The 25,249-nt window shown below is 37.4% G+C and overlaps 1 protein-coding gene and 1 pseudogene across 1 annotated transcript in view; both read left to right on the top strand.

Moving 5' to 3' along the window:
* The first annotated feature begins 4,386 nt into the window (after positions 1–4,386).
* On the top strand, positions 4,387–5,292 carry LOC100728867 (olfactory receptor 4N2-like; annotated as a pseudogene).
* A 3,799-nt stretch (positions 5,293–9,091) lies between these two features.
* Positions 9,092–25,249, top strand: part of LOC100728591 (disintegrin and metalloproteinase domain-containing protein 18) — a 109,842-nt gene continuing 93,684 nt past the window's right edge. Inside the window, exons 1-5 of the mRNA XM_063239867.1 lie at positions 9,092–9,788; positions 10,190–10,266; positions 20,627–20,682; positions 23,333–23,411; positions 24,222–24,298. Of these exons, the coding sequence (XP_063095937.1) occupies positions 9,713–9,788; positions 10,190–10,266; positions 20,627–20,682; positions 23,333–23,411; positions 24,222–24,298 (365 nt within the window). The 5' untranslated portion in view covers positions 9,092–9,712. The remainder of the gene's footprint in view (positions 9,789–10,189; positions 10,267–20,626; positions 20,683–23,332; positions 23,412–24,221; positions 24,299–25,249) is intronic.

The raw sequence follows: 25,249 nt of genomic DNA on the forward strand, positions 1-25,249 counted from the left end.
CATCCTTGACTACATAATTCTTTATCTTTTATATCAGGAATTTCTTATCAATTGTGCATTTTTTTCTTTTAAAATTTCAATGTAAGAAATAATCTACCATAGATTTTTTCCCACATAGTCTTAAAAATACATAGTCTGGAATCTCTCACAATGACAGAATCTTGATTTTAGAACTCAATGACAGACTGTCTTTTATTGATAACTCAGTATTTTGGGGTAGTAAATCTCTCATCGTATTCTTTGTGTCTTTTAATTCCCACTGAAAGTTTTCTGCACACATTTTAGACCACAAATTCCCCAGGAACTGTCTCTATGGCATCACAAATTAGTTGGTTGTACCACAGAGAAAGAGACCATTCTGTGAGAATTGATACTTAAGAAAAAAGATGCTAACAAAGATATTATCACACTTTCCATTAGAAAGAACTGATGTCTGACATGTGAGTAGCGTGGGATTGTTAACGATGCAAATGTTTTTATATAATGGATAAAAGAAAGGAAGGAATAGAAATAGAGTCCCTCAGATGGCATATCCAATGCCTTGAAATGCAGAGACATGTAATTATTTCAGAATAGACTAACATGAAGTCAGAAACTGGTAACAACAGCAATGTTTTTCATGTTCTCAATAATGTAGATACAGTTCCTCAGGAAATTTAAAATTACTTTACTGGGGATATATGGTGTTTGTTAAAATATTATTGGTTTGGAGAATATTAGCACTTAGTCCCTATACAGTGAAATGAGTGGGGAAAAGAATTATATCAGTGCAGAAATGTGATGCTGAGGGCTACAGAGAAAGTTTTCAACACTTCTGTGACTTTGTATAAGACTAGCTGGACCTGATTCCATGCCCAGATCTGGATTGAGCATGTTCTTTTACAGATAATGCCATTAGGCACTAATCTACCCTTTCACAGCAGATTATTTCACAATCTCTCAAATTTAAGGCATTTTTATTGCTCCAGAGATTCACTCCAAATGTAGGGACAGATAATCTGTACTGCACTTTTGTTTATTATGATCTAACATTTCTCAACAGCTATGTTATTCCTGGCTTATCTTTGATTTGAATTGGACTTGGACATACTACTTGTTAATGTCATTCTCATATTATTAAAATTTCAAATCAACACATCTCATTAGATGTGAAAAACTGAAGATAAGTAAGTTTGAGTAGTTGTAATTAAAGAATTGATGATCCAAGAATGTAAATCAACATAGATAAATGCCTAAAGTAGGATTTCTTCTATGTCATTCATTACTTTTCTAGAAACTGTGACACTGAAGAGCTTCAGGAGCTAATAATTCTGTGCACTCATAAAGTGCTCATTAGAGCCATCATCAGCATCGATATAAGGAGAATATTTGATAGATTTTAAATTAGATCAACATTTCTCAGTACGCTCTGAAACTGGAGAGTTTATCTGCCAATGAGTTACAAACTGCATAGTGCATCACAATCCTAGTTTGAAAAATTTGTAAAGCATATCTTTACTGCTAGAGAGAGTTAGTGAGAAATTTCATTCAAACATAAGGATAGCTAATTTTTATTAATATCAGCTTTGAATAGACAAAATATCCAAGGGAATAGGGTATAATTTAGGATAGTTTAGTACATTTGAAGAATATCATTTGGGAAAAACAATACTGGAGCAGAAATTGAATATTTAATTCTTCAAAGATTTGCAATGAAATAACTTCACTTACTATTTTCTATTCCACGTCAAAAAACAGTGAGTCTTCAAAGAATTCACAAGAAGATAAATATGGGGACTAATAAAAGAGAATAGGGTGAAAATATTGCAAACTAAAAATTTATGGAAAATAAAAAAGATAAGTAGAAAGGATACAAGAAAGACAGGAGAGAATTACAAGGGAAACAGACAGAGAACTACCATGAGAGACAAAAGGTAAAGGGTTGAGAAAAATGAACTCATATAAGAAGGTAACTTAAAAATACAGAAATTAAATACTTACAGAAAAGGGAATCAAAGACAATAAAAGAAATACTTGTATCTTTAAAGGAGGCATGAGAAAATACAAAGAAAAGTGGGGAAATAAGTGGTTGAGGATGGGAAATAGTACTTCAAATACCCACACCCAACCTCTAACGTGTAGAGTACACAGTGCCTCCTCTGTGGCCTGTGGATGGAAAGTGTGCCAGTGCCACCATTCATCACTCAGTGCTCCCTGCCCTGCTTCTCCACTAATGGCGTCAGATGTATTTTGTCAGCTAAATGAAAATAGGATGTGGAAGTAAAGGTAAGTATTCCAGCTTCTAAGTTTCTATTTCAACTTTCACTGACAACAGTACGTCTCTTAATCTAGTTAGAATATAAAACTTGTGTTTGCAGAAATTTATGTGCTTTTATTTTGCAGGTAGTCACTTCATCTTCCTTAAGAAATGTACATCCTATGAACACATATGTATGTATGTAATATGCAAATCCCTGGTGACACAAAGAAGTGTAGAGAGAGAAATACATAAAAGGAAGACAATGCATCAAAAACAGCAGGACGGAATGAGAGCCATATAATAAACAGGCGGGAGGAGAATAGAAGTGGATGAAAGGGCATGAGACAACAAAGGCGCAGTGGATGACCCTGCAACATTTATACCCTTAACCATTTATTGTATGACCAATAGGCATCTCCAATTTCTGCAAAAGGGAGACAAAACCAACTGCATAACATTGTGAAAGATCTATGCACCTTAAGAGTAAGTAGAGATTCTTAATCCACTTTTCTAATAGGCCATATGCACAAGAGTGATAAATATTAAGGTCTACAGATGGGTAAGTGCAAGAGAAAAAGAAAGAGAGATTGAGAGAGAGAGAGAGAGAGAGAGAGAGAGAGAGAGAGAGAGAGAGAGAGAAAGGAAAGAAAAAGAGAACAGAAGAGAAAAGGGAAGAAAGGAATAAATAAGCCCAATTTTGATGATGCAGTATGTAGATTTTTGTACTTATTTGTGTCCTCTTGTATGTTTATATGTGCACACGTGTTCAGATATGTTTAATACATGCATAATATCTATATATGTTATGCTATATGCTTTTTGTAATTCTAAAATTTAACTACACATGGAATTATATGGTAGTAATTAATCTACTAGGATTATATGTATAAAGGCAAACTTTTTATGTCTCAAGTGGAAATACTATTGTAAACACTTTTTTTCTTTTCTTACTATAGGACTTTGCTGATTTTTATTCTTTCTTTCATCCCCCTTCACTTTTTATCTACTTTTAGTCAAACTTAAAGAACCTCTTTTTCGAGTTCTTTTGTACTCCATATGCAACAACAATATTGTACCAGATTGCAGTATTTTTCTGTAACTCAAAAATCTTCAGCTTTTAAAATTTGCAGCTCAACCATAAATCCTGTGTGTGCGTGTGTGCGTGTGTGTGTGTGTGTGTGTGTGTGTGTGTGTGTGTGTTTTGTTTTTATCGGTACCAGGGATTGAACTCACGACCGCACAATTGTAAGGCAGGCTCCTGCCGCTGAGCTAACTCCTCAGCCCCATAAATACTTTTGAATATGTACCGAAAACATACATACTTTATTTGTGTGTTTCATATTCCACTTTACTGTGATTTTATTTAAACTTTAAAACTGAAAAATTGTGCTTCAAAGAAGAGAATACAATAATAAACAATACATGTGAAATTCTACTTTGCTGTTTTCATGTTGTTAAATTATCATGTTCATCCCCTGTGGTTGATACATTTCAAGTTTTTAAATCACTATAGAGATAAGCATAGAGAAAAGATAAGACTTTCTGTTTTTCAAAAAGACCAAAAATATTTTGGACCTGGTTGATGAGCCAGTTTTCTATAGAGAAAATAAATGCATTTCCAGAAAGCATAGTTTACTATTTGTAATTTATAGGTCAATATTCCTGTGGAATAATTTACATGTAACAAAAATGAATCAATTGACACACAGTTCATTAATTTTGGTAAATAAATAGGCATATTAAATCATGATAGGACATTGAACATTTTGTCACTTCTACAATTTGTTTTTGCTGTCAACCCTCAACTATCGGAGGAGTTCCATACATGATGAAAAGCTTTATCTCAACTAGAACATACTTGCATATACAGGCAAGTCAGGAATAAATCCAAGGCAATCACATTCCCACGTACGTGAGACAACAGCTGAAGAAAGTATACGATCTGGGTGGGAGACAGAATGTGGCTTTATAACTGTAGTTTCCTAGTTAAAAATATAGAAAGAACTATAACATAGAAGAGAGTCTCAAATTATGGAGAGAAATGGTGTAATAAAGATGTGGTACATTTGCCTTTACCCAAAGATGATTTGTTCTTGATGAAAGACATGGAAATACCGTCTGATGTCTGATATGACATAAAAATAGAGATGCAGATAGAAAAGGGCACAGTGATAATAAAATTCATCCTCCTTGCTCTCACTCAGTCTCGAGAGATTCAGCTACTGGTCTTTGTGTTGATCTCAGTTTTCTACTTCATCACCCTCCCTGGAAATTTCTTCATCATCCTCACCATCAGTCAGACCCTGGGATCTCAGCACCGCTTTATTTCTTTCTGGACAACTTGGCCTTCCTGGATGCATCCTACTCCTTTATTGTGTTGCTGGTGGACTTCCCGTCTGAGAAGAAGATCATCTCCTACAAAGGCTGCATCATCCAGTTGTATTCTTGCACTTCCTTGGAGGAGGGGAGGTCTTACTTCTTGTCATGATGGACTTTTACCGCTACTTGGCCATCTGTGGCCTTAACAGTATTCAAATATCATGAGCCCTGACGCCTGCTATGTAATGCTGCTGGCTCTGTAGTTTGGAGGCTTTGACCACTCCATTATTCAGGTGACCCTCATACTGCATTTGCCTTTCTGAGGTCCAACGCAGCTGGACAATTTCTTCTGTGATGTGCCACGTGTCATCAAACTGGCCTGCACAGACACCTTTGTGGTAGAGCTCCTGATGGTCTTCAGCAGTGGTCTAATGACCCTCCTGTGCTTCCTGGGGCTTCTGGCCTCCTATGCTGTCATTCTATGCCATGTTCGTGTGTCTTCTTCGGAGGGAATGAATAAGGTCTTGTCCACGTGCACCACTCATATCATAGTCATATTCCTCAAGTTTGGGCCTGGCAACTTCATCTCGCCCATTCAGGGCTTTCCCTGCTGACAAGGTGGTGTCTGTGTTCCATGAGTCAACTTTCCTTTGTTGAATCCTATAATTTATACACTTCACAACCAGCAAATAAAAGCTTCTATGAAGAAGTTGTTTAATCATCACATGGGTTGAGAAAAGGGGAACATGGAATAGGAAAATCAGGGCTCTGTATAGCATCTGAAATTAATTCATTCATTTGCAAAATATGGCATTTATTAAGCACCTCCCACCAGTGAGGAGTATTCCAGGAAATGCAGAAAGAATTAGCCATAAGACAGATAATGTTAGTGCTACTTAGGTCATCATCTAGTGGGAATAGACAGCTATTAAAATAGAAAATTAACAATGTGGTTTCTCCTAAAGAGACTAAAGGAAAAAAGTGAAGCAATAGATTGTGCTTCTCATTCTAAGTAATTAATTCACTTTTCATTTCCAAACAAAGCTTTCTTGGACCTGACTCTTCGGTTAATATAAATAAAGAAGCAGCCAGGCAAATCTCTGGGAGAGTAATCTAGGCAAACAGATAGATAGGGAGAAAATCTGAAGATAAGAATAAAGTTGGTATGTTTGAAGAACAGAGAAAAGTTGAAGTTTGCTGGCATATCACAACATATTACTATACATTGATATGAAAATGATAAAAATATGAAAATTAATAAAGTTAGATACTGTGAATGTACAAATAATATGTGGCCCACAAAATGAAAAGAAAGATTTAATTTTATTATAATTGCAGTAGGAAGAACATCTTCAGACTTTAAGCACCAGAATGAATTTTCCACTGTGTGTTACAAATGACTTAGAGGTGTACATTCAAGATTATGAACAGATATCATAAAGTTGAAAAATAAGAAAAATATTATATTTTTAAAGAAATTAAAATGCTGTATTTTGTTTCATGAGACAGAAGGAGGCAAAAATATTATTTTCATGAGAAGAGAATTATAAAAATATTTTCTATTTTATCTGGAACCATATGTTTGCTCCTGGAAACTTTTTTTAATGACTTATAGGTATTTGTTGATTCTATTCTCAGGTGATAGCACCTTGGTAGGATGATGGTAGTTCATTGCCAGACCAAGCAAAATTCTATGTGAGATAGTAGAAACCATGTAGCTATTTTAAATACAGTAGGACACTATAGATAATTCACTGGTCACCAAATTGTTGAAAAGTCTAGAAGAACAGACTATTAGCTGAGCATTGAGAGATGACCTTCTAAACAGTGAAAGAGACATTGGTTGTCAAAGGAGCAGTCTTTGCTACAATATTACTCATCTGCTATGTGAAAATACCATCACTTCAGCCTGGCATCAAGATGACCCAGAATCAACACACGATCTTTTCAGATCGCCCTAGTGAAACAGAAGCATCTGCTGGTAATACTTCTGTAGTTAACTTTCTCAAAATTCAAATGTTGCCTATGTATGTTGTAGAGGCAGCAATCAAAATATATCAGGAACCTCAAATGTAAGAGAAATGAGGATTGATTTTCTTGATTTAGGAAAATATTCATTATGTTAATCAGTGATTAAATACTTATGGATATAAATCAGGTACATGAAAAATATTCAAATTCTCAATCTTCAAGTAACCCTTGCCCATTTTTACTCCCAGCTTAACTTCTTGATTCCTATTTCACTGAGAAAAGAAGAAGAGAACTCTTCAAGGTTGTGCCACAACACCTCAGTGTATACCTGTGTCTGTGGCCAAGTTCTCTTGGTGTTTCCTGAAACCTGGTAACATGATCCGACAGGTAAAACAGTGGCCCGGTATCTGTGCAACATTTGATGCCGTGGAGGGGAAAGGGTAAGCTCAGGGCTGAGTGTGTGCTTGTGGACACCTGATGGAGATGCCTAGAGGGTTTTCATACTTTTTCATGTTCCCCTTTTTCTTTGCTTCCGTTTGCTAGTTAGTGATTTCTGCCCCTTAGTCATTTAATACTTATGGACAATGTATGTATACATACCAATTTGTAATATTTCTATTTTAATGTCGCTAACACAAATTATTCATAAAAATATTTAGGATCATAAATATTGGATAAGAGGTACAGATTTTTTGGTACTATAACCAATGTGTTACTATACTAGTTACTAGGTGTGTTGTTGAACTAGACAACTGTTATTAGAAATGAAAATTCAGAATTTCTTTATTTTACAACAGTATACATACAACAACAGAAAAAAAAAAAGCCATAACAAGAAGAAAGGATATTATCTAGAAACTCATCTTTGCCGGGCCTGATCCAACCACAACAACCACCCTGATTTTCTCTTTTTTTTTTTTTTTTTTTTTTTTTTTTTTATGGCATAAAGATTTCCATTTCATAAACCAAATAAATCTGATGAAAATTTGCATGCTCGTGTGCCTGGATTCTTCCACCCACCCACCGTCCTTCAGTAGAAATTAAAGTTTTGCTTTCATTTTACTTGCACGTTGTGACATCTCAAGGTAACAGCAGCCCCTTGTCGACTGCTGGGACCATGGAAGAAGGCCCTGGCAGCCTACAGCTCTCCAACAGGTGATGGCCCACTGTATGGATGCCCACACTGGTTTATCCCTTAGTCAGTGTCTGTTTTGTCTCCATGTGACTCTTCCTTAACCCCTGTTAATTGAGATCGCAGCTATTTTGTTGTGGGTTTTTTTTTTTTTTTTTTTTTTTTTTTTACGTTTTATTTCTTTTCTTCTTCTTCTTCTTCTTCTTCTTCTTTTTTTTTTTTTTTTTTTTTTTTTTTTTTTTTTTTTTTTTTTTTTGTGGTGCTGAAGATTTAACTCATGACCTTGCACTTGCCAGGCAAGCACTTACGCCACTGAGCTAAGTCCCTGAACCCAAACTTGTCCTCTAAAGCAAAGTACTTCTGGAGAAGATTTTCTTATCCTCATCTTGTGGAGATGGATACACCTTTGCAGAATACACAGCATAGCACATAGATTATGGAACCCTCAGCCAAACCTGGAGGCTATGACCGCAGTATCTCCATCAAAAAATCAATCAATCAATCAATAAATGTTCCTGGGACAGAGGAGAAAGAACCTCATTGCGGAGGTTTGGAGTTTCCTTTACCGATGTGTGTCAGCCGACGTTGCCAAATATGGGCTTCTATTCAGTGAAATATTATTCAGCCACAAAAAGAATGAAGTGCCTTAACTGGTGCCAGGAGTGAACTCTGAGGCCATTATGCCCAGTGAATAGGACAATCATGCAGCATTTTATTCATTTGTATGAAATGATCAGAGCAGGGACATCTCTAAAAATAAGAATTACTTTACTGGTTGTTTAGGCTTGAGAGTGATTGTTGGAGAAACGGGGGAGTGATAGATACAGCATATAGGGATACTTCTTGAGGGAATGAACTTGTCTGAAATTAACCGCACTGATGGTCGCACATATCTGCAAATATGCTGAAAACCATTCACCTGTGCACTCTAACTGTGCGAACTGCTTGTTGTGTGAATTATATCAAAATATAACTGTTTACAAAATACAAATTGAGTTGAAACTGCCAGTTTCCTCATTCTCCTTGTCAGTAATTTATCTTGGAGCATGGTGATCCGTATCCAATCTTACTTTCATAATTTTTAGTTACCAGCTGTCTAGGTGGAATGAACGAGGACCTTGCAGCTGCGTTTTAGTCCTGAACAGTGCTTCTTTTTGAAGCTGTTGATGAGGCACATCCTAGCCAGGCGGGGTCCCGGGATAAGAAGTGTGGGGAGCTGCAGAAGCTGGAGAGGGCTCACACCTGTTAGAACACGGAGCACCAGAGGCCACCATACAAAGCAATTGCTAAGCAGAGGCGTTTCAATGGGCTACTGTAACCTCGGCAGCTCTTTCTCTTCCACGGGGGTGGGGGTGGGGGTGGATGTGGGGGTGGGGGTGGGGGGCGGGGGTGAGGCCTCCCCGACTCAGATTTCAGCCTCCTGACTCCGGATCGTCTGCGTCCTCTGCGTCCGAGAGGTGGCGCAGGGAGCTCGCACGTGCGCAGGGGGCCGGTGCTCGGGACGCTGCCTGCGGGCGGCAGCTGTGTGCTGGGCTCCTTCCCGGGTTCTGCAGCTTCCCATTCCGACGCATCCGTTAGCTTAGCGAACATCGCTTAGGATGCACTTTAAACCTTCCCCTGGCCTCTCCTCTACCAATTTAATCTAGCGTTGTGAGAAATGTACCCAGTTCCCGAAAGTGCCCTGGGATCGATTACCTAGAGAGACAAGAGCGGTGTATTTATTCCTTCTTTACCAAGGTAAACTTGTAATAACGTCGGCAGCACCGTGTAGGAAGCTGTCAGGAAACAGCGGACGCTTCTGTTTCGCCCCTCGCCATCCACCACAATGCGGGGACCGCAGGGAAAACTGTGACGGGGAGACCGAAAGGCGCTAGAAAGGGGACCCGGGCTTCTTGCTCCTCACCCCTGCCGAAGGGTGCGAACAGGCACCCCGGCCCTGCACACCAGCCGGGCACAGCGGCCCGCGCTCCCCGGCTTTCCTCTGCCTGCCCTGCGCCCCGCGCCCCGCACCCGCCCGCGCGCCCCGCCAACCGTCTCCTCCGCCGGCCGGCATGCTGCTCCCGCTGCTGCTGCCGCTGCTGCTCCCGGCTCTGCGGGCGGAGCTCGCCGGGCCGCACGCCCTCCTCGGTGAGTGGGGGCAGCCGTCTGCACGGAGCAGGGCTGGGCTCCTCCAGGGCCTTCCGGGCTCTGCGCCCCGCCGCCCAGAGGTTGGTGGCCTGGGTCTGCGGATCCCCCCCGGCCTGGCCGGGTGGAGAGCGGGGAGCATGTTTGCTGCCCACAGTAGATTCCCCAGAGCCCTGAATTTGCAGCTCCCAAGTGATTATGAAGGGGGTTGGGGGATGCAACAGATGGCCATGTTTTTTTGTATCTGAGCTATTTTTCATTGAAAATCTGTTTAAAGTTTGCATCCTGGAGCGTGGGTTCATAAGTAAGTTCAGTAAAAGTGTTAACCCTACTGTAGTTGCATTAAGGACACTTACTAGGCTGAAGCAAAGAAACAAAACCCAGAACACGTGTTGTTACTGCAGATTTGAAAGGCGTTTTCCTGCATGTCACAGTGCCGCGGAAGATGAGGTCAAATGACAGTAAAGTCTCAGAGACAGAGGTATGTGATCAAGCGTAATTGCTTCATTCTTAAAATATGAAAGCTCTTTACCCTTGAATTAACCCTGATTTTACTAATCCTTAGCGATTTACAAAGCAGTGCTGTCTCTTCTACCCTTCTGGTCCCAAGACTTTGCCTTACCTCTCCCTTTTTTCTATCCATCTCTTCTTGAATATTTGCTTTATCATAATTGTGAAGAAATAATGAATGCTTGTCAGCAATCATCCTGGTGGGAGAATAGTCTTATGGAGTGTGCATGACGAGGATCTGGCATTCGAATCATAAACATCTGTTAACGAAATAAATGATTTAAAAAGTTGGTCTTTGGTGAAAATTAGAAATGCAAATTAGACCTAGAAGCAGAAATAATGGCTAGAGAAAGAAAAAGGAAAAAATCTCATATTTGCCTGGTTATAGTGATAAAAATTAAAGTACATAAATATTACATTTAAAAAGCAGTTGGGAAAATGCTTGCCTGGGTTACATCCCATAAGCAAGAAGCATACAATTATAGGGGACCTGAAAGGGCTTGCCAAGAAAGGTAAAGGATTTTGTGCTTTCTACATTTTTATGCGAAAGACTTGAAGCTATTTTTACTATTTAAATGTACTTTTTATATTTTTAAAGGTTTATTGAGCTATAGTTGGTATAAAGAAGTACACATAACAAATTATGGCATTGAAATTTTTTCCTTTGTTCATCTCTTTGATTAAATTTATTCTTAGGTATCTTAATTTTTAGTAGCTCTTGGAAGTGGGACTTTTGAATTCTATTTCACATAATTCACTACAAGTGTATAGCAGTGCTACTGATATTTGTATGTGGATTTTGTGTCCTATAGTTCTTTTAAATTCATGTATCCTAACTATTTTTGACAGAATAATTATTGTCTCTATATAAGGTCATAACATCTGCAGAGTGACAATTTTTCTCTTTTGGAATATGGATGACCTTTTCTTTCTTTCTTTTTTTTTTTTTTTTCTTATCTGATTGCTTTGGCAAGAATTTCTAATACAATGTTGAACAAACACAAAATCCCCAAAGTATCTTTCATCTTTCCAGATCTTACAGTTTCCAACTTTTTTTACATTTAGTATGTTAGCCATTGTTACATATGGTATGCAGTATTGGGAATTAAATTCAGAACCTTCCACTGAAAAGCATACCCCGTCTTTTTTTATTTTAAATTTTGAGACAGAATCTCATAAAATTGTTCAGTCATTTGGCCTCAAATTTGCAAGTCTTCTTTCTCAATTCCCAGAGCCCCAGACTTATAGGCATGGACCACCACATCTTTATTATGCTGTGGTATACTCCTTCCATGCCTAATGTAGTTTGTGTTTTTCTCATGAAGAGATGTTGAGTTTGCCAAATATCCTTTCTGCATCTGTTGAGGTGACACATTTTATAACCTTCATTCTTTTATCCATGTCGAAGTATCCTTACATCCCCAAGATGAATCCCATTTGATAACGTCAAATCATCTTTTTAATATGCTCTTGAGTGTGGTTTCCTGGTATTTTGGCTGATAATTTTAACGTTGATGTCCATTAGGCTTTGGCCTGTAGCTTTCTATGTTGTGTTCTTGTCTGGCTTGGATATTAGAATGATGCTGGCCTCTTGAATGTGTTTGGAACAACTCAGCTCTTTAGTGTTTTGGTACAATTTAAAGAGAACTGTGCTTATGCTAGTGAGGATGCAGCTGTGAAGGCGTCTGCTCCGGGCTTCCCTCTGACAGGAAGCATTTCACTTCTCATTCATTCTTGTTACTTGTTTACTTGTTTTGTTTCATTAGGTTCTTTCCTTCAAGATCCAACCTTGGTGAGATGTGCGTGTCTAGGAATTTATCATTTCTCCTAGGTTACCTGCGTTCTATTCAGAATAAAAGTTTTTCTTTCACTCATGATAATCTACAATGATCTTCTGTATTTCTGTGGAATCAGTTATGGTGCCTCTCATTCTCTCTCTGATTTTACGTGAAGGAGTTTTAAATTTCTCATTCATTCATTTATGAACACAGGCGTTGTGTGGTGCTGGGGACTGAACGCAGGCCTTGTCCATGCCAGGCAGGAGTTCCATCACTGTGCTGCACCTCTCACTGCAATTTCACTTACTGAGTTCCTTTGTCTTTCGTTTAAGGAGTCCAGCTAAGAGTTTCAGAAAGCAGTAGAGCACTGTGGTACTAAGGCTGGGAAGGGGATACCCCATAATGTTGATCCAGAACCCAAAAATGACAGAAGTCAAGAGAACCAGGCTCAGTGACAGCCAGCACTATGGAAAGTGGAACACAGCTGTAGTCTGTGGTGCTTTCCCAGGACTGTGGGTTGTCTCAGCCTCAGACACTGAAGAGCTCATCTGGACATAGACAGGGAAGGCCTTGGAGACAGTCAATACACAGCGGCGTTCTGCTGAGGCTCAGTTTCCTTGAGGGTGGATGCAAGGTCAACCTAAGCATCTTGAGAATTGTTTTGCTCTACTGAGCCAGTTGTTTTCCTCAGAGGAGGTGGCAGTGTGATCACTGGGCTCAGGTGTTGGGTCATGATGACTCTGCTTGGGGGAGGGTGTGGTATTGACGTGGCTCAGGTGCTGTGGGGTGCAGCTGACCTGCTGCTGGGGAGCTCTGTACCATGTCAGTGCCTTCCCTGGTGGGGCTTCTCTGCAGGCTTTCCCCTGCTGGCCTCCAGTAACAAGATACCATAGGGGCTTAATTGCCTGGCTTGTTTCCATCCCACCAGTTTGTCCCAGACATTATGGACATGGCCGTCTTCCTGGGTATAAACTCTGATTGAGCTGCAGGGAAATAGACAGAAAGAGACAGGTGGTGATAGAGGGTCTCCTCTGCAGGACATCCCTAGAAGGTAGCCAACTATAACACCACTAACCTGTGTGTGATTCACTGAGACTCAGTGATGACAGAGGGCAGTGACGGATGGATATGGGAGCACAGTGTGCCTCAGTAACAGCTGTATTTCCAAACAGCTCAGCATCTCTGAAAGAGTGAGGCTGGCTGTGTGCATTCTAGGTAGCTTTCGAGGCTGGGTGCCTGTGAGGGCCAGACAACTTTCTAGGAGCAAAGACAGCAGTGTTTGAGGTGGTAATGTGCACTGCTGGCACTGTCCTTAGTTTTTCTCATAGGAAGAAGGCCCTGCTGGTTCCACACTGTTCCCAGATGGGTGTAGGGTTGGGGAGACCAGAGTGAGGTGCTTACTGTTCTTCTCTGTAAACACCCTCATTTTGTGGTACTCAGGTTCCCCATCACTGCTGTATCCTGCTTTTCACCCTGCTCATAGTGGGTGTTTATTCGTTGTGTGGTCCCGTTTGGTGGGTGGGACGAGTGACCAGCAACACCAGTCGGTCGCTTTGGTCTGCATTTGCTTTTCGTTAGTTCACCTTGGATTGCTTTGTCAGGGTGGTGCAGTGTTCACGCGCAAGTCCTGTGTGTGTTTTATTGCATTCACACCGAGGCACTTTAATTGGAAAGCAGGTATTAACGGAATTATTTTAAATTTATTTCTGATTGTCAATATTCTGAAGAAATACACTTTACTTTTGTATCTGTATCCTGTACTTTTGTATTTACTTATCTATTATAGCAGTTATTTAGGTAATTTTTGTTGTTAAATGCCTTTTGTAAAAATGTATCTAGCCCGAATTCTTTGAATCTTACACCTAGACAATCATGCTATCAGCAGATAAGACTAGTTTTTATTTTTTATCTTCCAGTCTAAAGATCAGAAATAAATTGGGTTTCTATTTCTTTTTCTTGAATTATTGCACTGACTGGACAGTGGTGAGATTAGAAGTTCTTCCTTTATTCCCTGTACCATAGGGAAAGCACCCAGTCTTTCACTAAATATAATTCAGTATATGAACAATTATAGTTTTTTAAGTTGAGGAAGTTTTCATGTGTTCATATTATTCTGTGAATTATTACCATGAATGGTGTTTAATTTTGTTATGTTTTTTCTATACCAATAGATATGGTCATGTGATGTTTTTTATGTATCTATTAGTGTTATCTTGATGTATTGACTGATTTTCAAATATTGAACCAGTCATATATCCCAGAAATAAAATTCACATGGTCATGGTGCTATATTATTTGTATGGAATGTGAAATCAGTTTACTAACATTTTGTTTGTATATTCTTGAAGTCATTAGTCTGTAGTATTTTATTTTGTCACAGTCTTTGGTTTTGGTATTGGGTAATACTGTCTTCATATAAGCAATTGGAAAACGTATTCTTTTTTGTATAGCTTATGTTAATTCTTTAAATGTGTGGTACAATATCTTAGTAAAACTATTTGGCCTAAGAATCTTGGAATGTTTGTTTTTAATTATAAATTCAATTCCCATGATAGTTACAGACACTTATAATTATCTTCTGTATTGAGTGAGTTCTGGTAGCTTGGGTATTTTGAAGAATAGGTCCATTCTACTTACTTCATTTAACTGCTAGCTACTTGTGAAGAATTTTTACTGATATTGCTCATATTTCTTATCATGTCTATGGTACATAACTAGTATCATTTGTTTCATTTCTAATATTTGTAATTAGTGTGTTTTCTATTTTTAGTGTTTCATTTGATAAAGTTTGCCTTGTATTTATGTTGTCAATATTTTACTTTTTATTTATTCTTCTGTTTTGATTTTATTGATTGCACTTCTTTATTTTCTAATTGTTTTTCACTCCATGCTTATTGTACTCTGCTCTTTAACTTCTTGAAGAGGGAGCATAGCTATTGGTTGGATACCTTCGCTGTTTTCTAATGTACTCTTTTTTGATTTTTCTCTTGGAACTAGTTTTGTATTTGTTTTTATTCAGTTGAATGCATTTTTATATTTCCTTTAGTCTTCTTTAATGTGTGTATTATTTATGAAAGTGTTATTTATGCCAAATGAGCTGGTGTATGCCTATAATTGCAGTACTCTGAAACACTGCAAGTTTAATTACAGCCTGAACAATTTAGTAACAGTGAGACACATCTCAAAATAAAAAAACAGGCTTGGGATGTAGCTTAGAGAGAAGGCCTTAGGTTCAGTTTCCACTGAATGACAAAGTAAGATAAGGAGAAAGCAAAAGGGTGGGGGTAGGAAGGAAGGGAGGAGAGAAAGAAACAAAGAAGAAAATAAGAGAGGAGGAAAGTTGTCATTTAATTTTCACTGTTTTTAGAGATTTTCATGTTCTTTCCATTATTAACCTATACCAGGGGTGTCTTAGTAACTTATCTTGTCACTGAGACACAATACTCAACACTCACAAATTAAAGAAGGATAGGTTTATTGAAACTCATAGTTTGTAGAGGTTTCAGTCCATAGTTGGCTGACTCCAAGGCAGGTTGGCATGGCTGAGGGGCATTACAGAGGAGAAATAGTCCTTTGCTCTGGCAGAGCAGGTAGAACTTATCAAGCAGCAAACAGTGAACCTCCCTTTCCCATCTGGGCTACTAGCTTTTGTTGTGGTACCACCAACACCATGGTGGGGCTTTCCATTACCTGTACTCAGAACTATGGTAAACCATTTAGTGGACTAATCCATGAAGCTCTGAGTGAATATCTAGATACAGTCCACCCTAAACCCCAGAAGACTCATGCATATCTTTCCATAAAAACATTTAGTCCATCTCTAACAGTCGCCAAACTTTTAACAGTTTCAGCTTTACTTAGAAGTCCAAGCCCAAAGTCTCCTCTAAGATTCAAGGCAAATTTTTAGCTGTGAGCCCCTGCACAAATAAAAGACTTCAAAATACAGTGACATAACATAAACTTTCCCATTCCAAAAGGCATAAATAGGGGATAGAAAGGAATGTGACCAAAGCAAGTACAAAATCCAACAAGGCAAACATTAAGTTCCATAGCTCCACGTCAAGCATCCGGGTCAGTCTGTGGTAAGACGACTTGGATAGCTCTGTCCTTATGGCACTACCAATGGTTGTAGCTCCCATGGCTTTTCTTTTGAGCTGGCTCTGCTCACTCCTTGCCCCTTTCCTCAGATAATTGACATTCCTGGCCTCTCCAACCTGCTACTTTGACTTCACACTCACAGCTTCATACACTGCCTGGCTGCCCAGGTGCTCTTCTGAAGTCTGTGTAGAAGACATTCTGACTCCATACCTCTTGCATTCTATATGTGTCTAAAACCAGCTCCATGTAAATGACTCCAAAGTCTGCTGCCAGCTGGAGCAGTAACCTGGCTTTCTTCTCTCTTGGCTGTAGGAGTCAAGTGACTCGATTGCAGAACACTATGTGAACTCAATTTTGAGGTACAAAATCTTTAGACCACTGCTATTCTGGAACATAGTGCTCTGGGCACATGTTCTCAAAGCACAGACTTTCACTTTTTCAATTTTGAGGCTGCAAAGTGAGGAGTCCTGTGGTTTCATGTGTTATCTTCAGGCCATCTTTCCTGTTGTCCTGTTCCTTTTCAAGAACCAACTTCTCTTCTGATCCATCATTGCAGGTCATATATTTGTCAAAGCTTCTTTTCTGCTCAGATCTATCATCTTTTAAATCATTCTAATGGGCCATTCATTCTTGATTCTCAACATAGATCTGGTTCAAAGTCCCCAGCAGTAGCCATGGCAGCACATCAGTCTTACAGTTCCTTGAAATTTCTTCTGCAAGATTAGTTAATCCACTGTGCTTAATCTCAGTCTCCTGAAAAGTTTCTGAAAATGATCAATTGCAGACAAAATTTTCTGCTAAAGCAACACAATTGGTCTAGAGTCCAAAAGCCATTGTAATTCTTGTTCCTAATTGGACTCTGAGCTTGGTCTTTATGGGATGCATTTCTATCCACATTCTGGTCTTCTGAGCTTCATCACTTTGTGCACTGCAATCTTGTTACAATTATTAATTCCAGGAGGCTTCCTTAACTGATTTTTTTCAGATTTCCTATAATATTTCATATATGAAAAGTGACACTTAGGTTTCATTATTTCCAATATATGTACCTTTGATTTTCTTTTCTTATTGTATAGGTTGGAATTTGTAGTACACTATTGAAAAGGAGGATTAGAGAAAAGGTCTGTTTGTAATAAATTTCTTGAAAATTCTGCTTTTTGAGCATTATGACATTAGACTTGTTTTTAAAAAATATATCTTCTTTATCAAGTTAATAAGGTCTCCTTTATCATTATTTTGCTGGAAGTTTGCTACTATTACTATAAGTGTCAAATGCTTTTTCATGTCTGTTGTATGACCACATGATCTTTTTTTCTTAGCCTTAGAAGTAGTAAATTAACAGTGGGTTTTCAATCCTTGTACCACCTTTACATACTTTAGATAAATCCCACTTGATAGTGTTATATAATTAATTTTACAAATTGCTGAATATAATTTGTTACTATTTTGTTGAGAAATTTTTCATATGGTCTCACAGAACAAGTTAGGAAATATTCCTTTTGCTTGTATCTCCTAGAAGAGTTTAACAAGAATTGATAAAATTTTTTTCCTTAAATGGTAGTATTTGCCCATGAACCCATTTGGACTAAATCTGCTGGAAGATAAAATAAATAGAACTCTGAAAGACATAAGTATAGACAAAGATTTTATAAATGAAACTTCAGTGAGTAGCACAATGAATCAACAGCTGGGACTTCATCTTATTAAGGCAGAATATGATGCCTCGTTACCTTGTGAATGTAGGTATTGTAGTGCAGAAGGTATATGTGCAAAGCAGTCAAGTATAAATACAATTATTTTAATGATACCACACGCGAGATTCAACTGGAGTAGAAGTCTAGAATATGTAAGTGTTACAAGTCTGTTAAAAAACAAACGGGCAAACCTAAAAAGTACAGTGGTAAGTTATCTTTTTTTATTTTAAAAAAAACCCGATAATACAAACTTTCAAAACAGAATAATAGGAGATTTACACTGGTTAATATAATGCATATTGTTGTCTTAAAGTAGTTTGGATTACAAGATATAGGCATAAAAAATGATCAAACAATGAAAACATAAACTGTGCTTTTTGATGAACTAACACAGATTACTAGTATAGTTATCTATCAGATATATATCAGGTATATATCATATATAATATATACATAAATAGGTATATATCAGCTTTATATATGCATATAAAATCATATATATATGATCTTTTTCCTTCTTTAATTTCTCCTTCCCCCATCCCACTTGCTCTTTCCTTTTGAGCAGTTTTTCCCTTTTCCTTTCTCAATATCTATTGTACATTTTGGATCTTATTTACTCTTTATTTATTGGTACATATTTTCTGTACATGCATTTTGCAGTCATCTTGGGGTGTGCATACATGTACATAAAAGTTTCTTTTTTTTTGACCCCCTTACCTTCCCTCCTTCCTCCTTTAATTCCCCCATCCTGCTGTTCATTCTTGTTGATATCATTAATCTTAGCATGTATTCATGGCATACAATGTTTGGCTTCACTGTGGTTGTTAGTTTCCTGTACACATACATAGCTCATCTTTATTCTACTTACTTCCCTTTCCCTCCCCTTTAGCCTTCATCCTTTGTCTATAAACACAAGAAAGTTTATAAACATCTATAAACATTGCTGTAAGTGCAGCTTTCACTTTAGGCATGTTCATGTTCAGATCTGTTAGTTGTAAATCTATTTTAACTTCTCCATTAAGGCATTTATTACTTGTCTGTCATTAGTCTTGGAGTTTTAGTTCATCTTTCTTTTATAAGTTTATAATTTGATTCATTTTATTTGTTGCCTAAGAGCCTACATGACATGTTTTACATTATTTTAAATTTTTTTTCTGGTGTTTCATATTCCAAAATATATTCTATCTTGTTAAAGTTCAGTGGAACCTTGAGGAGTATCAGTTGGATGAAGTAGTGGATGGATGTCCATTATACCCAGATGATTGATGGGTGCTGTTGAGTTCAACTCCATCTGTACTGATATTGTACATTTTGAATCTGTGTAATTTTTGCAAATGGATATTAAACTCTAAATATTATAGTGGATCCAGGAATTTTCCTTTTACTTCTCTGTTTCTGTCTGTATTTTGATGCTATGATTTTGGGCACACATACATTAATGATTATTAGGTTTTTTTAGATGAATTGATTCATTTTTAATTACATAATGTCCATGTGTACAATTATTTTATTTTGCTAATGTAAAAGTATTCCATTTCCTTGATATAAAATGATTATAGCTATTTCTGTTTTTTTATTTGCTATAGCATATTTTTGAGGATAAAATTGTTTAAAAACCATATACTATAAAGTGTTTGGAATAGTGCCAGCCACATGTGAGCATTTGTGAGCATTACAAAACTTTAGTAATAATACTGTATTGTGTCTAAGTCCCACTTCCTGGGTGTAGTATTCAGTATGACTTCTCTAAGGATGTTTTACTTGCATAATTCATGGTATTTCAAGGAATAATTTCTTTCATTCATCGAACTTGCTATCTTTCCCTTTTTTGTATAGATATTCAGTAGTAACTTTTGCTTTTGCTTCTTGATGCATTTGCCATTGTACTTGAAACATTGTTAGGTCTTTTTCTTACCCTTGCTTTGTGTTCAGTCTGAAAAGTATGTTTGCTTGGCTGTCATAGCTTACATAACTTTAGAGAGGCAAGGAGAAGGATTGCTTCAGGTCTAGGTTGTTGGGACCTGCTTTTACTATCCTGTGTGTTCTGTGAACTTTCTGGGCATTTCCAGTCAAAAGTAGCAGTGCTTAGTTATGAGCTACCAAGTTTAGAGACTGTTCTCTGGCTCAAAATTTGTAAGATTTCATTTGAAATTGGCTTGGTTCACCAAAAATAGTGTGTAGTTAGTAGGATAGTGTCCAGTTACTCCCCTGTCAGACTGCACAGCTCCCTCCAGCTGCTGGACGCTGTTGTACAGGATGATACCATTGTTAGGATTATTAGAACTCTCATGTTTTAGCACTCTTCTCCCTGGAACTGTGGAAATCCTCTCTGCCTTCTTGTCTGAGCAGTCTTCCAAGTTATTTTCCCTTACAGATTTACACTTTGATAAATTTATCTAATAACACACATGTACTTACGTTCAAGTATTTGTAAGCTATGTATTGCTTCACTGTGCTGTGTGTGTTGCAGCTTACAGTCTTTTTCATTTGTCTTGACTAAAAAAGATAAATGCTTCTCTAGATAGAAGCAACCAATGTATTATGAATGTTAAAATTGTATTTTTTCAAAATAAATTTGCTTTTTAAACAAACTACTCTTGCACATTAAAGTAATCATCGTTCCAGAATTAATTAAGTCTGAATTCTTCTGGTTGTAACAAATTTCCGAGACTATAATCATTTTTTAATGATTCTATTTTGTTTGGTTGGGTGAAACATACTGTATTACTTTATTAAATCACCTTTATTCATTTCATTTCAGATGACTTATAGCATTACAATCGATGGAAAAATATGTACCCTGCATCTCAGAAAACAGTAAGATACGACTTTCTGTCTCACAAAAAGAGAGAAATGTATTGTAAAATGTTATTCTTTTAAAGATGTGTACAGAATTTAAATTCAGGAATGTAGTGTAATGTAGAGTTGCATTAGCAGTCCACTTTCTACTTTATGATTCATTAGATCTTGAACATTATATCTATAATGCTCTTGTGTTTTGATTAAGAAATAATGGACATAAACGTGGCATGGCGGTGCACCTGGTGGGCACTCAGGTGACTAAGGTGGGAGCATCGCTACAAGTTTGTGGCCAGCCTGGGCTACAGAGTGAGTTCAAGGCCAGCCTGAACTACCTAGCGAGACTTTGCCTCCTCCAAAAAGAAAGAGGCAACCTAATTGGAAGTATTCATCTAGGTATAAGTGATTGATCCAAGAACAATAAGTTATTTATTACATATATCTGATGTGAAAACATATGAAGTTACTCAAGTTGTTATTTGAAGTATTGGCATGTTTTTTCTGTGTTCATTAGACATGTGTTTATTTTTAAGAATCTTACTGAATATATTAATTCAGGGATTTCAATAACTTCATGCAGTGGCTGCATGCCAGTTTCAGGACATCTGAGAACGTACTCTTTCCCACAGAAGGGCCCCAAGTCATTTCAGCTCATATCTGTGTCCGCCCCCCACTCCAGGCAGAAATCAACTTGCTTTCTGTATCTTGGTCTGCCTTGTCTTAACAGTTACCATTTCAGAAGTCAAAAAGGATCTTCTGTGCCAGAAGCTTTTCAAACACATCTATAACACCTGTCCTTTGTCTGCCTACATCTATGTAGTCGGTCAAGGCTACGGAACATTATCCCCAATGTATGATAGCTCCTACTTAATTCAGGCCTACTGAGCTTATGTTGGCCTCTTTGGTTTCTAACTTCACTAAAAATATTTTGGGGCAAGATTGTCAATGTACTTCATTTTTTTATCGTCATGCTTGTTTTTCATTGTTTTATTTTTGTCCAATAATTTGCAGCGTTTGGCGGGACTGCTCAGTGCCTTTCCCCTAAAATAACTGGCTTCACTCAGCCTCCAGAGTGTCACAGATGCCATATCTTGGTTTCATTTCTACCATTATTATTACTGCTTGTGTTTGTGTGTCTGTCTCTCTGCTTTCCAGATTCCTCTTCATCTCTCTATTTGTAGAAAGCATCATGGAACTGTTGAGTTTTTAAAAACAAAAAACTTCAGTCGTTTGGTCTTGTGGCTTTAAATATCACCCCTGTGTGGGTTGCTCCTAAATTTATATTTCCATTTGACCCCCTCGAATGAATGCCATCTTTGTTTATTGTATTTATTTCATCACCAAATGTGTACTAGGACTCATATAGGTAAAATTTTGAAAAATAATTTCTGATCCTGTTCTCGTGTTTATATTTCCCATCATTATCTCAGTAAGTTCTATTCTTCCATTTTCTCTGTAGAAAAGAAAAAAATGGAGAATGGAAGAAATAAAAGACACCATGGAATCCTCCTTGACATCCTCTTCTTTTGTTGTCTCACAGGCCTGGTGTATTACGAATGCTCTGCATTAAAACATCTCTGAATCGGGCCTGGGCTGTGCTGATAGAGCCAGGCTAGCAGTCACAGTTTTCTAACACGGTTGCTTTTCCTGTGCATTTTCCTGTGGACTCTTCTCCGCGGCGTGGAGCCTGATCCTCTCACAGCACTGCTGTGCTGTGGTTCATTTGCCTCAGCTCCCGTGGGTGGGTGGTCTCCAGGAGGCCACTCTTCTCTCTCACCTTGCTTCTTCATCCAGTGGTCCCCACGTGTTGCCCAGCTCTTCTTTTTGTGTAGTTATGCCCCAAAATGACTGTCTAGAATAACCTTCCTGACTGAAAATCCACCTGGCTTCTTCATCACATCTTCCATCATCCATTCTGTGAGCTTTCCATGTCGTACGATACACATTTTCTTAACCATCCAGATAACAGTGTGTTAGCAGTGTGTATCTTTAATACTCCTGAAGCCAAAGATACCTTTTTAATTTTAAAAAGAGTAAAGACGAACAGTAAAATGAAGCAAAACAAAACAATAGGAGAGTAGGAAATCCACAGTTATCACTGTATTACCTATTGTTATCCTCTAAATAGCTACTCAGACCACTGGCCCGGTCCACAAAGTCAGTCAAACAACATACATGTCAGGTGACTACTCTGTTTTAGTCACTTCGGTTATTATCAGCTCAGCCTGGGTAACAGGCGGCTTCCTTGCTGCTTCTCCCCAGCCTAAGGGGTCTCTTCCAGCACACAGGAGGCTGCTAGCCTTCCTAGCTGCTTCTCCCTGGCCAGTAGGACCTCATCAGGCATACAGGAGGCTTGCTGACTGATGTATCCTACCATCTAGAAGAATGATTGTCATGCAGTAGATAAAATACTAAATATTTATCATCTGAAGACATAAGCAGGAAAAAAATACAAATATGTAACATACAGGAATCAGTCTAGTCTACTGCTAAGAAGGCTCCCTATCAAAATAGTTGTGTCAATTGCAACCACAATGCCACAGTAAAATTACCTAATTAAGTAATCTATTATATGAATCCTAGAGAGTCATCATTTACATATCTTATTTTAATGTTTATATTCATATTAAATTAATGACTTACCCTTTATTTGTTGATTTATTTCTAGATCATTCTTATCCTCCAGTTTTTTGGTTTCTACATACAACGAAACTGAATCTTTACATTCTGAGTCTTCATATTTTATGGTAAGAGATATCGTAAACATTTGTTATAACCTTTTACTATGTTTCTTTGTTAAAATGGAAACATCATAGCAATTAGATCATTTTTGTTTCAAGTTGACATTTTTATTAATTTTTATTTATAGATTTGGTGTGCACATTGTATTAATAAAATTCTCTTTCAGTGGAATATTGCCTTTGCTTTTAGAGTAGTTTTTTCACTTGTCTCATCTGAGATCTGAGTCTCCAGAATCTATGTGCACACTTTCTGTTTAAGTGTATGTCTACAGTATTGTGTACAGCATGATACTCAGTGCTTGTTGGATTGATTTTTATATATCATTTTCATTTTAAAAGCCTATAACCTACATTTTGGGAAGGAAAGGAAAAAAGCCATCTGTTATTCTATCACTCAAACTCAAACTCTGTTACAATTTTAGTGTATATCTTCTCAGTTTTTTGCTTTATTCAGTGTTGGGAATTAAACCTAGTATCATGAACTGTTAGACAAGCACTCTGTCACTGAGCCTACTTACCATCCTTGTGTTAAAAAGTGTCTTATTCTATATGACTCTGACTTCTTATATTGTTGATTATTGTATATAGAAATGTGATGGAGGTGGGCTCCAGGTGCAAAAGAATATTCATGAGTTTCCATGTAGTGAAGAGTTATTGAAAATATTTTTCCTAAAATTTTGCATTAATAATTCTGCACAATTCATAACATTATTATTGTCAAATATTTTGACCTCTTGAGTCCTCTGAAGTGTATAATGATGCTTTTTTATTCATAAAAAATTTGCATGTTTATACTGGTCCATCCTGTGATTTTAGATACATTGCCATTACCAAGGATATGCTGAAGAGTTTCCAAATTCTGTTGTGATACTCAGTGTCTGCTCTGGCCTCAGGTAATAACACCTCACAGGATAATCACACTGGAGAACGCAAAATACACTTAGTGGCTAGCAGGTATAAATCAGGAAAAATCCAGGTTTCTTTTCTGATGTCCATACTTTTATTTACGTAAATGTTAATACCTAGACCTAAATTCCCATTCAAATTAAATGAATCCTGGAAGTTTACAGTGGAGATCTTTCTAGTATGCTGGACAGGAAGGGACAGTTTCACAAAGGAGACTTTAGAACATCTCTCTAAATGTTATTGTTCGATTTTGTATCATATCTCAGTTATGGAAAATGATCTAATTAGTTATTTAAATAAAACAGGCTCATGCAGTATGATTTCAGTTTAATACGTACTAGACAAAAATAACTAAAACTCCTCACGGGTAAACAGATAAGTGATTTTCATCACTGATTATGAAACACTTATCATAATTCTATCAGAATTAGAGTGTGCTGGAGCAGAGAGAAAAAAGGTTTCATCCTATCTTCCTTTTCATTTTAGTGTCCAATTTCCAGAGATTTTCATCAATTAAAAAATTTACATTCTGCGAATATGATTTTCATACATATCAACGTCTGTAGACTTCCATTCTACATATCTGTTTTCTTTATTTTAACGTCTTTAAAGACAAGAACTTTATTTTTGGAATTCTCAATACATATATCAATTCTTTATGACCTTCTTTAATATATTTAATGTATCTTGAATAACTGCAATTACATAAATCGGTAGAAAACCCTTTTCAATACATTTAATTCTTTAACATGCAAGCAAAATTAAAGCAGATATGGTGGGTGTTGCTTGTGGTAGATTACAAAATGCCAGTAGGACAAGGCAGTGGATTGAAAAGATAAGCTTTACTATGGCTTCTTATTTCTCGTAGTACTAAAGATTATAATTACGGTCAAATTATTGCAGATTCTTTTATAATTATTTTTTTCTCTGAATGTTTA

Source organism: Cavia porcellus, unplaced genomic scaffold (genome assembly GCF_034190915.1).
Source record: "Cavia porcellus strain 051 isolate PalLab524CR breed Dunkin Hartley unplaced genomic scaffold, mCavPor4.1 scaffold_29, whole genome shotgun sequence".
Taxonomy (NCBI): Eukaryota; Metazoa; Chordata; class Mammalia; order Rodentia; family Caviidae; genus Cavia; species Cavia porcellus.